General features: G+C 41.2%; 1 protein-coding gene across 7 annotated transcripts in view; it reads left to right on the top strand.

Annotated features, from left to right (window-relative positions):
* Fgd4 (FYVE, RhoGEF and PH domain containing 4) overlaps positions 1–13,103 on the top strand; it is a 168,207-nt gene that overhangs the window by 114,086 nt on the left and 41,018 nt on the right. For all 7 annotated transcript variants that reach the window (XR_015000405.2, XM_085684800.2, XM_048452431.3 and 4 more), the window contains exons 5-7: positions 6,890–6,979; positions 9,225–9,370; positions 9,776–9,932. Coding sequence is in view for 6 of the 7 variants with exons in the window: in XM_085684800.2 (XP_085540926.2) it covers positions 6,890–6,979; positions 9,225–9,370; positions 9,776–9,932 (393 nt within the window). In the remaining variant the exon portion in view is untranslated. The remainder of the gene's footprint in view (positions 1–6,889; positions 6,980–9,224; positions 9,371–9,775; positions 9,933–13,103) is intronic.

Genomic DNA, 13,103 nt, shown 5'->3' with positions numbered 1-13,103 from the left:
CTTTGATTGTTATTGTCACTAGCATTGACATATGTGTATTTAAATAATTACATGTATGCACACCTACTGAGCTATGTGGCTCTTCTCTTATGTGCATGGGTCTAGAGGCTTACCACTAGGGATTGTACAACCTATATGGGAGTTCATCCCAAGATGAAACTAATTCTCCCTGTCTTAGCAGACTCTGACAGCCTGTAGATCTGCAGCTAAGGGTGAGACCATGCGGAATCTCCCTTGTCCATGTTGGCATATCAGCTGCTGTTGTCATTGTGCCGGTCTTGTTCAGGTGGCCATACCGTTGAGATTCCATAGGCGTATTTTCTGTCATGCCTAGGGAACACTACCTAACAACATTGTCCTGGGCGTCTGACTTTTGTCGCCTTCCCACCCACTCTTTCACACTTGTCCCTGAGCATTAGGTGTCCGAGTTTCACTGCAGATACATACATCAGTTGGGGGTGGACGCCCTGCAGTCCCTTCTTCTCTGCATTTTGACTAGATGTGGATCTTTGATGATGGGTAAGGTTTATACTTGTCTGTGGGTATAAAGATAGGTGTTCAGAATTCAGCCAGAAACGATGTTTGTTTGGGAAAATGGCAGCAGTAAGTTCTCCTCTCAGGTCTCCAGCCGGGTCTTTGGCCTGTTTACAACACTAGCCATGAATTCTCCCTTAAGTCCAATTAGAAGATTATTGGCTACCCCCACATAAAAGTGCCGCTATTATACCATGGTCGATATCTTACAGGTTCCGTTCATGGGTTTCGTAGTTGTGTAAGACTATTACTTGTGAAGGCACTGAAGTGATGCATTGAAACTGTGAAGCACCACTTGAATTAGAGAACACAACGTTTATTTCCTACGTCGGTGCCAATTTTTATGAAAGAACGGGCCTCAAGAAATTCTGAGATGTGTCTATACAAAGCCACCCCCTCTTTTGATGTGGAGGAATTTAAATAATGAACAGCAAACGTGGGCAGAAATTCCCCAGAACAGAGAATCATTTCACTCATTCCCATAAAAGCCTGGTGGTTAACATGAATCTTTTGCATATACGCGTTAAGTAAGCCCAAATGAGTATGTGGGAGATAGGACAAACTGCAGCAAATTTATAATTTGTGAGCAACGATTTAAAATGAGTTTTTTCTGCTTAAAATGAAATCGCACGAGAGCTCATATACTGAAGAGCTAAGAAGCATAATTTCAACCACTCATCCATTGCAACAAAGCAAAGCTGTAGCAGTGAGTAACGGGGGACTAACCATGGAGAGAGAAGTACATGAAGGGATGTGGAAATTGCCGAGATACAAAAGAAATTTACATATATATTCTATTACTGTAAAGGGGAAACTTCTTTTTATTATGGTAGTTTCATTGAAATATATTTTTATTTGGAAAATCCTGAGAATCAACTTTCAGTATATGAGTGTAGTCACATGGTACTTAGGTGGTGGTGGTTTTGTTCTGGTTTGTTGAGATTGCTGTGCTACTGTAGGGAGGCTCTCTCTAGCCTGGACTGCCTGGAAACTCGGTGATCTTCCCAAACGCAGCCTGCTAAATGCTGGGACGTCAGTCAAGAGCCTCTGAACTAGGCTGTAAAAGGATTTTGGGCTTTGGAGGGTTCGTTCTTTCTTTCTTTCTTTCTTTCTTTCTTTCTTTCTTTCTTTCTTTCTTTCTTTCTTTCTTTCTTTCTTTGTTTAAGGAACCAGCTGGACTGGAGAGGCAGTCCAGCAGTTTAGTGTCTAAGAAATCGGCTGAACTGAAAAGAGAGCCCAATAATCTAGAGTGGACCAGAGTTCAGATCCCAGCACCTGCCAAAAGGCCCAGCTCCCGGTGCAAGGCTATGGCCCCAGCTCTGAGGGGGGACGGGGACGGGCTTTCAGCCTAACTAAGAAAATAAGAGTCCTGTGTTCAGGAAGAGACTCTGCCTCAATGGCATAGGTGGGAAATGGGCAAGGATCCTCGAACTGTCATGTGACTTCTGTGTTAGTGTGCACAGGCACACATATCTAATCACATGCAAATGCACACACAGTCACAATCACATAAAGAAATCTTTAAAGAAGCAAAATCCTTTTACCTTCAGGAGGGGCAATATAGGGTGCTTCTTCATATAATTTACTATATTTTAAAATTATTTAGACTCGTAATTATTTGTTAGTTATCTTGAAATGGCAAGCCTGTTTGTTAGCATTCTCTAGGAGGAAGCTGGGTTGTTTATCGAATCAGTGTTAGGTAGCCGTTATTGTTTTTATTGTTTCCAAGGCTCACAGGACAGAGGGCTTCTCAGTGAAATGTTAAGGGCAAGGAAGAAAGAGCTTGGATAATTCTGAATTTGCGAATGTTAACAAACTCTAGCTACTTATTTAAATACCCTCTGTTTAAAAAAAAATTCAGGCTAGACCCAATATGTCAATGAAACGAAACCTATTTCAGTCTGGAGATGTGGCTCAGTAAGGTTACTTGCCCAGTATGTTTGGGAGTTCCATCAAAAGTACCATAACAAATAAGATAACATATAGCCACTTCCTTATTTACACATAAACTTAATTAAGCCCGGTGACATAAAAGGAAACATCAACTCGGATTAATATCAGTTTCTCCCATACTCACAAAACATGGGTCACTTCTGTAATCCCCAAATGCAAGGATTTCTTCCAAGCAGAGAGCAGCAGTCAGTGGCATGGAAAACTGCTGTGTCCTTGAATTTAGTTACTTCAGACACTAGCTCTAAGCTTCAGGTTGAGGGCTCAGTCTCCAAGACCCACATGCTTCACTAAACTCAAGCTGGGCTTCTGACCATCTGCTATAAATGAATTCACAAGGTGCCCTCCTCAAGGTTGATTTACTTGAGTGGTTCCCAGAACCAAGGGAAGGAAATGCTTCTGTTCACTGGTTTCCTGTATGGAATGTTACAAAAATTAAAGACAGATGTGTAAGGCAGGTACCAGAGAGGAGGTCAAGCCTGCCCTCTCGGGTAGTTTTGGCTTGCAGGAAGCCTGTGTTCAGCTGCACAGATATTGTCCAAGCTGGGTTCTTCCACTTGGTCGGGAGGTACCATTGAGTAGGCACGGTTGCTAATAGACGGCTTGGGACGCTCAGGTCTGCCTTTCTCTTCAAATTCTCGTTGGTGTTCTTTCTTTGCTGGTATGGACAGCACAGGACACCTTCTAAATGAAGAGTCTCTTTGGGGCCTACTCTTGGGCAAGGATAAGTAAGGATTTCTTTATGGCCAGCTCTATGTCAGAGGTGTGGAAGAGGGTTATTTGTAATCTGCCTTAAAAACACATACGAAAATTTTCTTACATCTGTCATAATATATGATAAATATCACAGAGCTCCATCTGGGTAGGTATAACATTTCTTCATAAATCTACCAATAGGTTTGTTTTAGAAAATAATCTTTTACATTGGAAACGATTTTTTCCATTAAAATTTATAGGTGTTATATGCCTGATGATTATTAAAATGCTCTTTAAAAGGCTGTATCAACTGGAATTTCTTTGGGGAAAAAATAAAATATATATTAAAATGCACCATAGCTACAACATTCTGTGTTAATGCAGGTTTTGTTAGCAGACAGTTTGTATCTGTGTTCTTTGCTTATATCAAAGTCTTTGTTGTTTAGAAAGATAAAAGGAAACTATTTAAGCTATATCATAGTTACTTAAAATTCTTTATGACTGGAATTGATGTCATGACTTTTTAACTGTATGACCCAGCCATCTTCCGCTCAGTATTTTTGTTGCATGTACATGGCCTGCAAAGCAAGAATAAAAATTGTGCCTGTTTTATAGTTAAAAAGATGCGTCAGAGACTGAGGCATACTGACACATGTCTTTAATCCCAGCACTGAAGTCAGAGGCAGGCAGATCTGTGTGAGTTCGCAGCCAATTTGATAGATACATGGCAAGTTCAGGACAGCCAGAACTACATAGAGAGACCGTCTCAAAAAAAAAAAAAAATCAAATTACGAAAACTATGACCATGTTTGGAACATAACTCAAAGTCAGCAATTACATGTTAAAGGCTCTTTAAGATGTTGTTAACATGTGGAGAAACCTAAACCAATGCTCCATTAGTCTGAACCTCACCTATTCTGAGAAAGCGAATCCAAGTGATTAACCTTGCTGCCAGTGAGCCTAATGAGGAAGACGGTCTGGGCGAGGTCTTCGCTGAGTACTGCTGCCACCCCATGGGCTCTGTCGAGTATGACATGTGTTCATACTTGGTCAAGTTCAGCTCAGGTACTTTGCAATCAGCAAAACATTGTTTCTTCTAAGCATTCTGTTCAAGATCCCAGCGATCTGTGACCTCAGTGATGACCTCATTGCATGTCAATAATAAACACTGTAACCCGTCAGCGTGTTTTATGACCCATGAGAAATACTTTATTTTAGCAAAAGAAATCTGCTGAATTATTTTTTAGGTAGTGTCAGGGGCTAGGAAAATGGCTCAGCGCTTACTAAACAAGCAGAGGATTAGAGTTCAGATTCCCTAGACCCATGAGTGGATGTGGTGACCACCTATAATCCCAGATTCAGGAAGACAGATACTGGATCCCCGGAGCAAGCTGGATGGAGAGGCTAGCCCTGTCGGTGTACTCTGTTTGATTGGGAGATGGATTGAGAAAGATTCCCAGCACCAACCTCAGGCTTTCCCACACAAGTCTATACACGTACACACACATACTATTTACACATGGAAAGAAGTAAAAAAAAATTGTCTAATCTACATATAAACCACAGAAAAATATAAATCTAAAAGCCACATCATCCCTAGTAAATAGAATGAAAAGAACTACCGACACTAGAAATAACATGGATTTGTCACCGAGGCATCCGGTTAAGTGACAAGCAGAATATCAAAGGCTCCGTTAGGGTGACTCCCCTTCAGGTGATGCTCTGGAGTGTGCAGATGTGGTCTGCACTGGATGAAGAGCCCAGAAGTGGAGAGGAGTCTCTACAGCAGGCATAAAAGTAGAATTTAGTCATCATGGGAATCCCGTACCTTGATGTGGTGGTGTTGACACGCTTGTATGAATTTCCCCAAACTTCAAAGGCTGTGCTTCACCGTTAGAAGCGCATGCCTTGGTAGGTCTGTCTCAGAAGTGTCGTGTTAATGCTGGCCAGCATTTCTTTGGATATAAAGAATAATGTGTTCTCAGTTCTTCCTCTGAATTGGACTTATGTGTGTAAAAACAAAGTTTTAGAGAGATTCCTCACACAGCAATACATAAGGTAAGCTACAGACAAAAAATGCTGGGCTCAGAGGATATGGACACCCTTGGTGAGAGTGTGAGTTTGACGTGAGAGTTTCAGAACAGGGTGACCGTGGGAAAACTTAAAGAATTAATGTTTAAAATTTTGTATTTTTAATTTTATATTTGATAATTCTAATAAAATTATTTTGTTCCTTCCCATTGCTCCTCCCTCCAAGCCCTCCTACATACCCCTCCCTACTCTCCTTCCAATTCATGGCCTCTTTTTTCACTAATTGTTATTGCAAGCATATATGTATAGGTATAAAAATATATTCCTAAATCTGACTTGTTCAAGCCTTTTAATGTTTGTATATTTTCAGGTATGCCTGTTCATAGGACTTGGTTGTCCAAATTTCATGGACCATAGCCAGCTAGCTGAAAAGGGGTGGTACCAGGATGGGAGACTTTAGAGTTTGATCATCAGGCAGAGGTTCTTGAAAAATGTAACTCTAACATCTTGTCAAAGTCATAGTAAATGCAAAACAGTATATATATATATATATAACTATATAAACAAAACACTATAGTTGATGAAAGGAGTTAGAGACCTAACCAAAAAACAAAAAAGTTCCTATCATCATGAAACTAGCAAGGTTATACAAATAAATTTAAAGGTTAAATAACATTTATTTAAGAAAGGAGCAGTAAAAGTTAGAGTTAGTTAAAGGTCACGTGAGAGCTGGGCGTCATGGCGCACCCCTTTAGTCCCAGCACTTGGGAAGTAGAGGCAGGCGAATCTCTGTGAGTCAAGATCAGCATCATCTACAAAGCTAGTTCTAGCCCAGCCAGGTCTACACAATGAGACCCTTTCTCAAAAGAAAAAACATAGTCTGAGAGAGGTGAGAGGAGGCGTAACCGAAACAAGACAGCGATAAACCGAGAATCATACCTTAGCACTGGACCCGTAGTAATGCATTTTACTGGTTTTTCTGTTAATATTTATGTGCACATATTTCATACAATATATTTTAAATGCAAAATCTTTTTGGAGGAAGGCCCGCTTGTTGGTTCCCGGCAGCCCAGCAAGCTTAGACCTGAAATAATCACACAGGAACTGTATTAATTAAATCACTGCCTGGCCCATTAGCTCTAGCTTCTTATTGGCTAACTCTTACATCTTAATTTAATCCATCTCCATTAATTTGTGCATCACCATGAGGTGGTGGCCTACCAGCAAAATTCCAGCACATCTGTCTCCAGCGGCTCCATGGCTTCTCCCTGACTCCGCCTTTCTTCCTCCTAGCATATTTTTCTCTGCCTACCTAAGTTCTGCCTTGCTAGAGAGCCAAAGCAGTTTCTTTATTCGTTAATGGTAATCACAGCACACAGAGGGGACTTCCATATCAAAATGTTACTTGCATAGTTACTAATAAGGCAGTGTGGTGCTGTATGCAAGAAGTAGGTAAGAGAGAAGAAAGTATGGTGCTGGGTACCAACGAAGATGGCAGGCGCAGATGTCACAGCAGTTCCCTTTGGATCAGATGACCCTGTCTGCTTGTGCTTGGATGTCCCTGAGACATTTGGGGAAACTGCTTTGATGGTACTTTCTCGTTAGGTGTTTGTTATTTAAGGAAAATGTCTAGTTTACTTTTCTTATGCGCAAATATCTGTTTGATTTTTTTTTTTAGGAGACTAATGAGCAGAAACTTCACAAAATAGCCAGTGAGCTTTTGCTTACAGAAAGAGCGTACGTCAGCCGGCTCAACCTCTTAGATCAGGTAACGGTTTGCAGCTACCCATCACTCCACCCTGGGAATGGGAATGGAAACATTTCAGGAACTACAGTGCGGTCCTGACTGGTTTGGGTAGTGAAAGCTACCTGCTCTAAGGAAATGTTTATGTTCACAGCCTCATTGATAAACTTGCTGACTCCATGATGTTTGCAGCTCATGACAGTATAGGTTTCTGTATGCAAGTCACAGAATGACTGTTCAATAATGTCAAACTTCATTCTTCCTTGACCTTTTATTGTGTTCTTGGGAGGCCATTTAACTGCAGAAATTTAAGTAGACTCAAGGGTTCCTTCAGTGGCGCAGCTGTCTTGGCACTGTGCCGTGCCACAGGCTTTGGAAACCCACTTGTTCAGCCTTGTATGGACCCTGGCTTGTCATCCAGTCAGTATTGGTTGCATCCCTGTGTCCGCTGTACCACAGTTTGCGCTTTAATTATGTTACAGCCTCGAGCATGGTTTCTTCCATACACTTAGAAAGTTTCTGAGTGCATCAGGCTGACTTCAGAATGCTCTGTGGCCCCACATTAGTAGGTCACCCACTACGGCAGGCATCTCTTGCTAAGAGAGGAAGTGGCCATGTGTGAGGGTTTGTTGTTTTGTTCTCCTTTTGCCACTGGTAAACTGGGATGTCATGGGAACGCACGGTCCTAGTGACCCCTTATCTCTGGCTTCCATGGTCAGCCATATACTGGTTGTTTGAATTTGGTGAAACCTCTTTACATTTGTATTCTGTGCAACAGGGAAGTTGTAGTTCAGATTATTGGTGTCAATGAACTTCACTCTGAGACCAAATCAAGCCTGGGGCATCTGAGCCTTTAAGATGGCTTTTCTTCCATATGGGAATGCGGTCTTGGAATGCGTAAGCGCTCCATGGTGAAAAGAGGTCTTTTCTTCTAGGCAATTTGTTAATTTTTTTTTATGTCAACTTAATTTGACTACTTTTGCCAACGTTTTAGATGCCTTCATCTGTTAATTATATGGTGCCCCATCTGCTACTCTTTAAGGAGATAATTCTGTAGTGTGTTTTACCTCGCAATAATAAAGTTCAGTTAGGTAAATTTAGAAAATTAATAATCATTTGGACATCATGAAGGAACAGAGACTTTCTTCTGCCTGGTTTTAAAAAATGGCAGTTAAGAAGTAGTGTAGCCCTAGCAGAGTGTAGCTAGAAGTTCAAGACTCTTTTTTCTGTCGGTTATCTTCCAGGTACATGTTACAATGTACAGGAAATCCCTGAGCACACAGATTAGTGTCCAAGTTACCATGTATTATTGTCTATTTAAAAACAAATTAAAATATGAGAACTAAAAGTTTGTTGTTGTCGTTTTTGTTCTCTCATTGTTCAGATATTAAACACCACTTCTACTATGGGAATTGAATTCCCTATCCTCCCCTTTCAAGATACATAGAGTATTAGCAGGAAGTGAGCGATCTCAGCAACCACCACACCTTAGTTACCTTTCTGGTGCTGTGATACAACCCTGACAGAAACAAACTAAGGAGGGAAGAGTTCCTTTTGACTCACGGTTCAAGGCAAGGGCACGGCCCATCAGACAGGGAAGGCCAAGAGGACTGGAGCTTGATAAAACTGGTCACATGGTGTCGTCGTCTAGAAGCAGAGAGCGGCTACTGTGCGGTGCCGCTCAGCACCCCTCCCGACTGATTCCAAAACCCCAGCCAGGGAATGCCACCACCCAGATGGGCAGGTTTCCCATCTCAGTTAATGCAGTCAAGATGATGACCCACAGACATGCTCAGGGCCTGCCAAGTTGACAGTTACCACCATCACACACAGTCAGAGCAGTGTATAATTGCTACAGATGTCATCCAGACATGGTAAGGGAACGCTATCACACTGTACACATAATCTTTCACATCCTTTAATTACAGCCATAGATGAGAGGTGTAAACCCCTGTCAGTTGGAAATTCTCTGGCACAGAAAAGCTCTATTAACTATGAACCTTACCATCATGTAGGAAAAAGTTAAATAAACACCACATGGGTGGGGGCAAAGTTTTAGTTAGAAATAAATCTCCCTAATTCACATTAAAAATTCTTCAAAATCAAAACATACATTTCCTCCTACCTTTCAAGGAGTGATTGATTTCTTAAGCCACAAACTTCCCCATTTATTCAACGAGGTGTTGTTTTGAGCCCAGTGCAGGCCTGCCACAGTGAAAATCAGTTTACCAAGAAATCTAAGTAACAGTTGCTTTATTCTTTCATTCAGGTATTTTATTGCAAACTGTTAGAAGAAGCAAACCGAGGCTCATTTCCTGCAGAGACAGTGAATAAAATCTTTTCTAACATTTCATCAATAAATGCCTTCCACAGTAAATTCCTGTTGCCGGAGCTGGAGAAGCGAATGCAAGAATGGTAAGAGGGAGAAGCAGGACTGCTGTGCCTGAGCCACGCATGCAGGGTGCTGCTCTTCAGCTTTTACAGCAGAGCAGATAGGCCACGCGCTGCTAGTATGACAGTGGGTATAGTGCCAGATCTTCACATAGAAACAACTGGTAGATGCCAGACTGTATTCTTGGGTTTCCTGGAACAGGCGTTTGCGTCTGTTCTCTAAACGGTACCTGACTAGTGAAGACAGGACCAGGCGTGATTGGCAACTCCAAGAGTTCCGTCGCCTTTCTGCGGTCCCTAAGCTCCCATCTGAAAGATGTGTTCTTACTAGTGTTAGAATAGATCATACAGAATGCCTGCTCTCTCTGCAGGCCTACTGATTTCCTCATTCTATCAGGAACTTTAATGACCTTTCTATATTTAATATAGGGAAACTACTCCCAGAATTGGAGATATTCTGCAAAAGTTGGCTCCATTCCTGAAGATGTACGGAGAGTATGTAAAAGGCTTTGATAATGCGGTGGAGCTGGTTAAAAACATGACAGAGCGTGTTCCCCAGTTCAAGGCGGTGACGGAGGAGATTCAGGTAATAGTCCACTTTTTTCCCTGCTCACAAGTTAATTTTTCCTGAGAAATTATATGGTCTTCAAGATCTCAAATTGAGATGAAAGTATTTTTCCGAGAAACTAAGCCAAAATCCAGTCTACTCTTAAATTCTGCAAAGACAGTATCTGCACAGTTAGATCAATTATTGAGTGTGTACCACCTGCTGAGTGCTTGAAAACACTCAATGTGCATTGCTTTTAAACTTTTTAGTTAAAATATACTTACAGCATTTTTATTTGAAATAATTACTCACAACATTTCTCCTTTCCCCTGCTATATTCCTCTTACTCCTTCTCAAATCTATTGCCACTTCTTTAACTGTCATTGTCGTTTGTGTGTGTGTGTGTAAATACATACGCACACCCCATACACATATACCACACACACACACGCCATACACACACCACACACACATACACACGTGCACACACAGCACACGCATGCACACACCAAACTCACACACCTGACACACACCCCTACAGTCCCCCGATACACACCCCACACACATACACTGCACACACACATGTACACACACACACCACATGTGCGCACACACCCTGCTCCATCCACCAAGTATTACTAGTTGACACATGTTTTCAAGGCTGACCACATGGTACTGAAAAACCAATTATGGGCTCACTCCTGGAAAAGACCAAATCTGGCTCCCTCAGCAGCCATTAGTTGCCTATAGTTCTGTACCTAGACGTAGGCTCCGTACACTTACCAGTATCCACTTTAGCATGCCTATTGTTCAAGTCTTGTCGAGGTTTGATGGATGAAGCATCCCTGTCATTTCTAGGAGACTTGGTCTTCCAGAAGACTTTGTGATTCTCTGGCTCTTGAACTCATTCCACTCCCTTTTCAGCGATGTTCCCTTAGCCTTGGCTAAGAGATTGTTCTGTAGATAGAGCCACTGGGGCTGGGGCTCTACATCCGGTTCTGTAATGGTTTCCATCTGCTACAAAGAGATACTTCCTTGGTCATGGACAAGAGCTACACTTTTGTGTGGCTATGAGGGTAGGTATTCAGGATGTAGTTAGGATCTGGACTGCTTTAATAAGTGGCTGTAGTAGGTTCTCCTCCAAGATCCAAACAGCACTAGCCATGAGTATTGGCTACGTTTACACTTGGTAATTAGACCTAGGTCCAATCAGACAGCTATTGGTTATCTCCGAGACATGATCACCTCTATTGGACCTCTGAGGGCTTCCTACCATGCTAGTCATTTTTGTGGTTCGTGGGTATCACACCTGGGTAGGACTATTGAGAGCCTACCCACCCACATGAGATTGTAGGCTAGTCCATGGTGTACCATGTATTACCAGTGTAGTACCGTGAAGGCTAACCCACAGAGGGGAAGCCCTCAGGTCAGATCCATCCTGACTCCACTGAGTCCTGTGTCTGAAGTATGTGGTATCTTCAGCAATAAGGATCTATCCTCAAATTCAAGAAGGCAAGCAAAATCAACAGCAATCGTCCATAAGGTTTGGAGTCTCTTGGACTCATCCAGCCTACAACTCGAAAGGAGGTTTCTCATGCCTGGTGCTGAAGGCTTTGGTAAATAGTATATTTACCAAATAGCTCTTGCAGGGAGCATTAGCATTCCATGTCATAACCTCATTAAAACTGTATGCATATATGTATACATATATTTTTAGGAAAATACAAAATATAATTCCTTATGAGTTTTCAAACCTCTTTAGTGTTGTCTCCCTTTTCTGTTGGTATCCTCCACTCTCTCCGTTAAAGCCCCCTTACTTCCCCATGTCTCCCCTCACGTCTCTATCCTGCAGAACGTGTGGTGTTGGGTGTCTTCTGGGTCTGGGTTACATCACTCAATACAATATTTTCTGCTTCCAACTGTTTAACTAAAAGTTTCATTTTTCTTTAGAGCTGAATGGTACTCCATTGTGTAGATGTACGACATTCTCATTGTCCAGTCTTCAGCTGAAGAACATTTCAATTGTTTCTACTTCCTAGTTTTTGTGAATAGAATGCAGTGAATACTGCCAAGCAGATATCTGTGGAGTGAGTGCTTTGGGCATATACCAAGGAACAGTATAGCTGGATCATATGGTAGATTTATTTTTAATTTTTAAAGAATTCTCCACACAGATTTTGAGAGTGGCTGCAGCAGTGTACAGTCCCACCAATAGTGAATGAGAGTGTCCATTTCCCTTCATCTTCCCTAGCCTCTGCGGTTCGTTATTTTGTTTATCTGAGGCATTCTGCTTGCTCAGTTCCATAATTACTAGGCATGATGAACATTTTTTGAGATGTTTATTTGTTGTCTTTATTTCTTCTTTAGAGAATGCGGCTTAGATCCCAGGCCTAATATTGAATGAGTTTTTTTCACAGTTCTTCATATAATCTGAATATGAACCCTCTATCAGATGTATACTTAGCAAAGATCATCTACCACTCTGTGGGCTCCCTTGTCATTGTATTGATTCCTAGCTGCACAGAAGTTTTTTTTAATTTTATAAAGGTCCAGTTTGTCAATTGTTGCCCTTAACCCATGATAAACATAAGTAGAAAAAAAATCTTCAATAGAATACTTATAAATGTATTAAGATTATTCACTGTGATCAAGGTGGTTTTATCTCAGGGATACTAGAATCTATCAACATACATGAATAAATCCCTAGGAATAAGCTTTACCAAGGAGATGAAAAACCTCCTCAGTCAAAACTTCAAATCTCTGAAGAAAGAGACTGAGAACAGAAAGACCTTTAATTCTTAATGGAAGGTAGAAGTAATATTTTGAAAATGACCATCATACCAAAAGCAATTTACAGATTACTACAGTTCTCCCAATATTTTTCACAAAAATAAAAACTAAATTCTAAAATTCATATGGAACCACAAAAGACCCCACAAGCTGAAGCAATCTAGAACAAGAAGAATAATTTAGGAGGAATCACTATTCCAGATTACAAGACACATTACAGACTATAGTAATAAAAACCATATGGTACTGGCAAAAACAGATATACTGAATAAAGTAGAATACCCAAAAATAAGAATGAGTATGTATAGCAATCTAATATGTAATAAATATACCTCTCTCTTCCTTCCCCCACCAAAAAAAAAAAAAAGACACGGGAGGAAATACAGCATCTTCAACAAATGATGCTGGGGAAACTGGATA

The sequence above is a fragment of the Myodes glareolus genome, chromosome 2 (genome assembly GCF_982192425.1).
Source record: "Myodes glareolus chromosome 2, mMyoGla1.1, whole genome shotgun sequence".
Classification (NCBI taxonomy): domain Eukaryota; kingdom Metazoa; phylum Chordata; class Mammalia; order Rodentia; family Cricetidae; genus Myodes; species Myodes glareolus.
The sequence above is the reverse complement of the archived record's forward strand: the minus strand, read 5'-3'. Positions and strand labels throughout refer to the sequence as shown.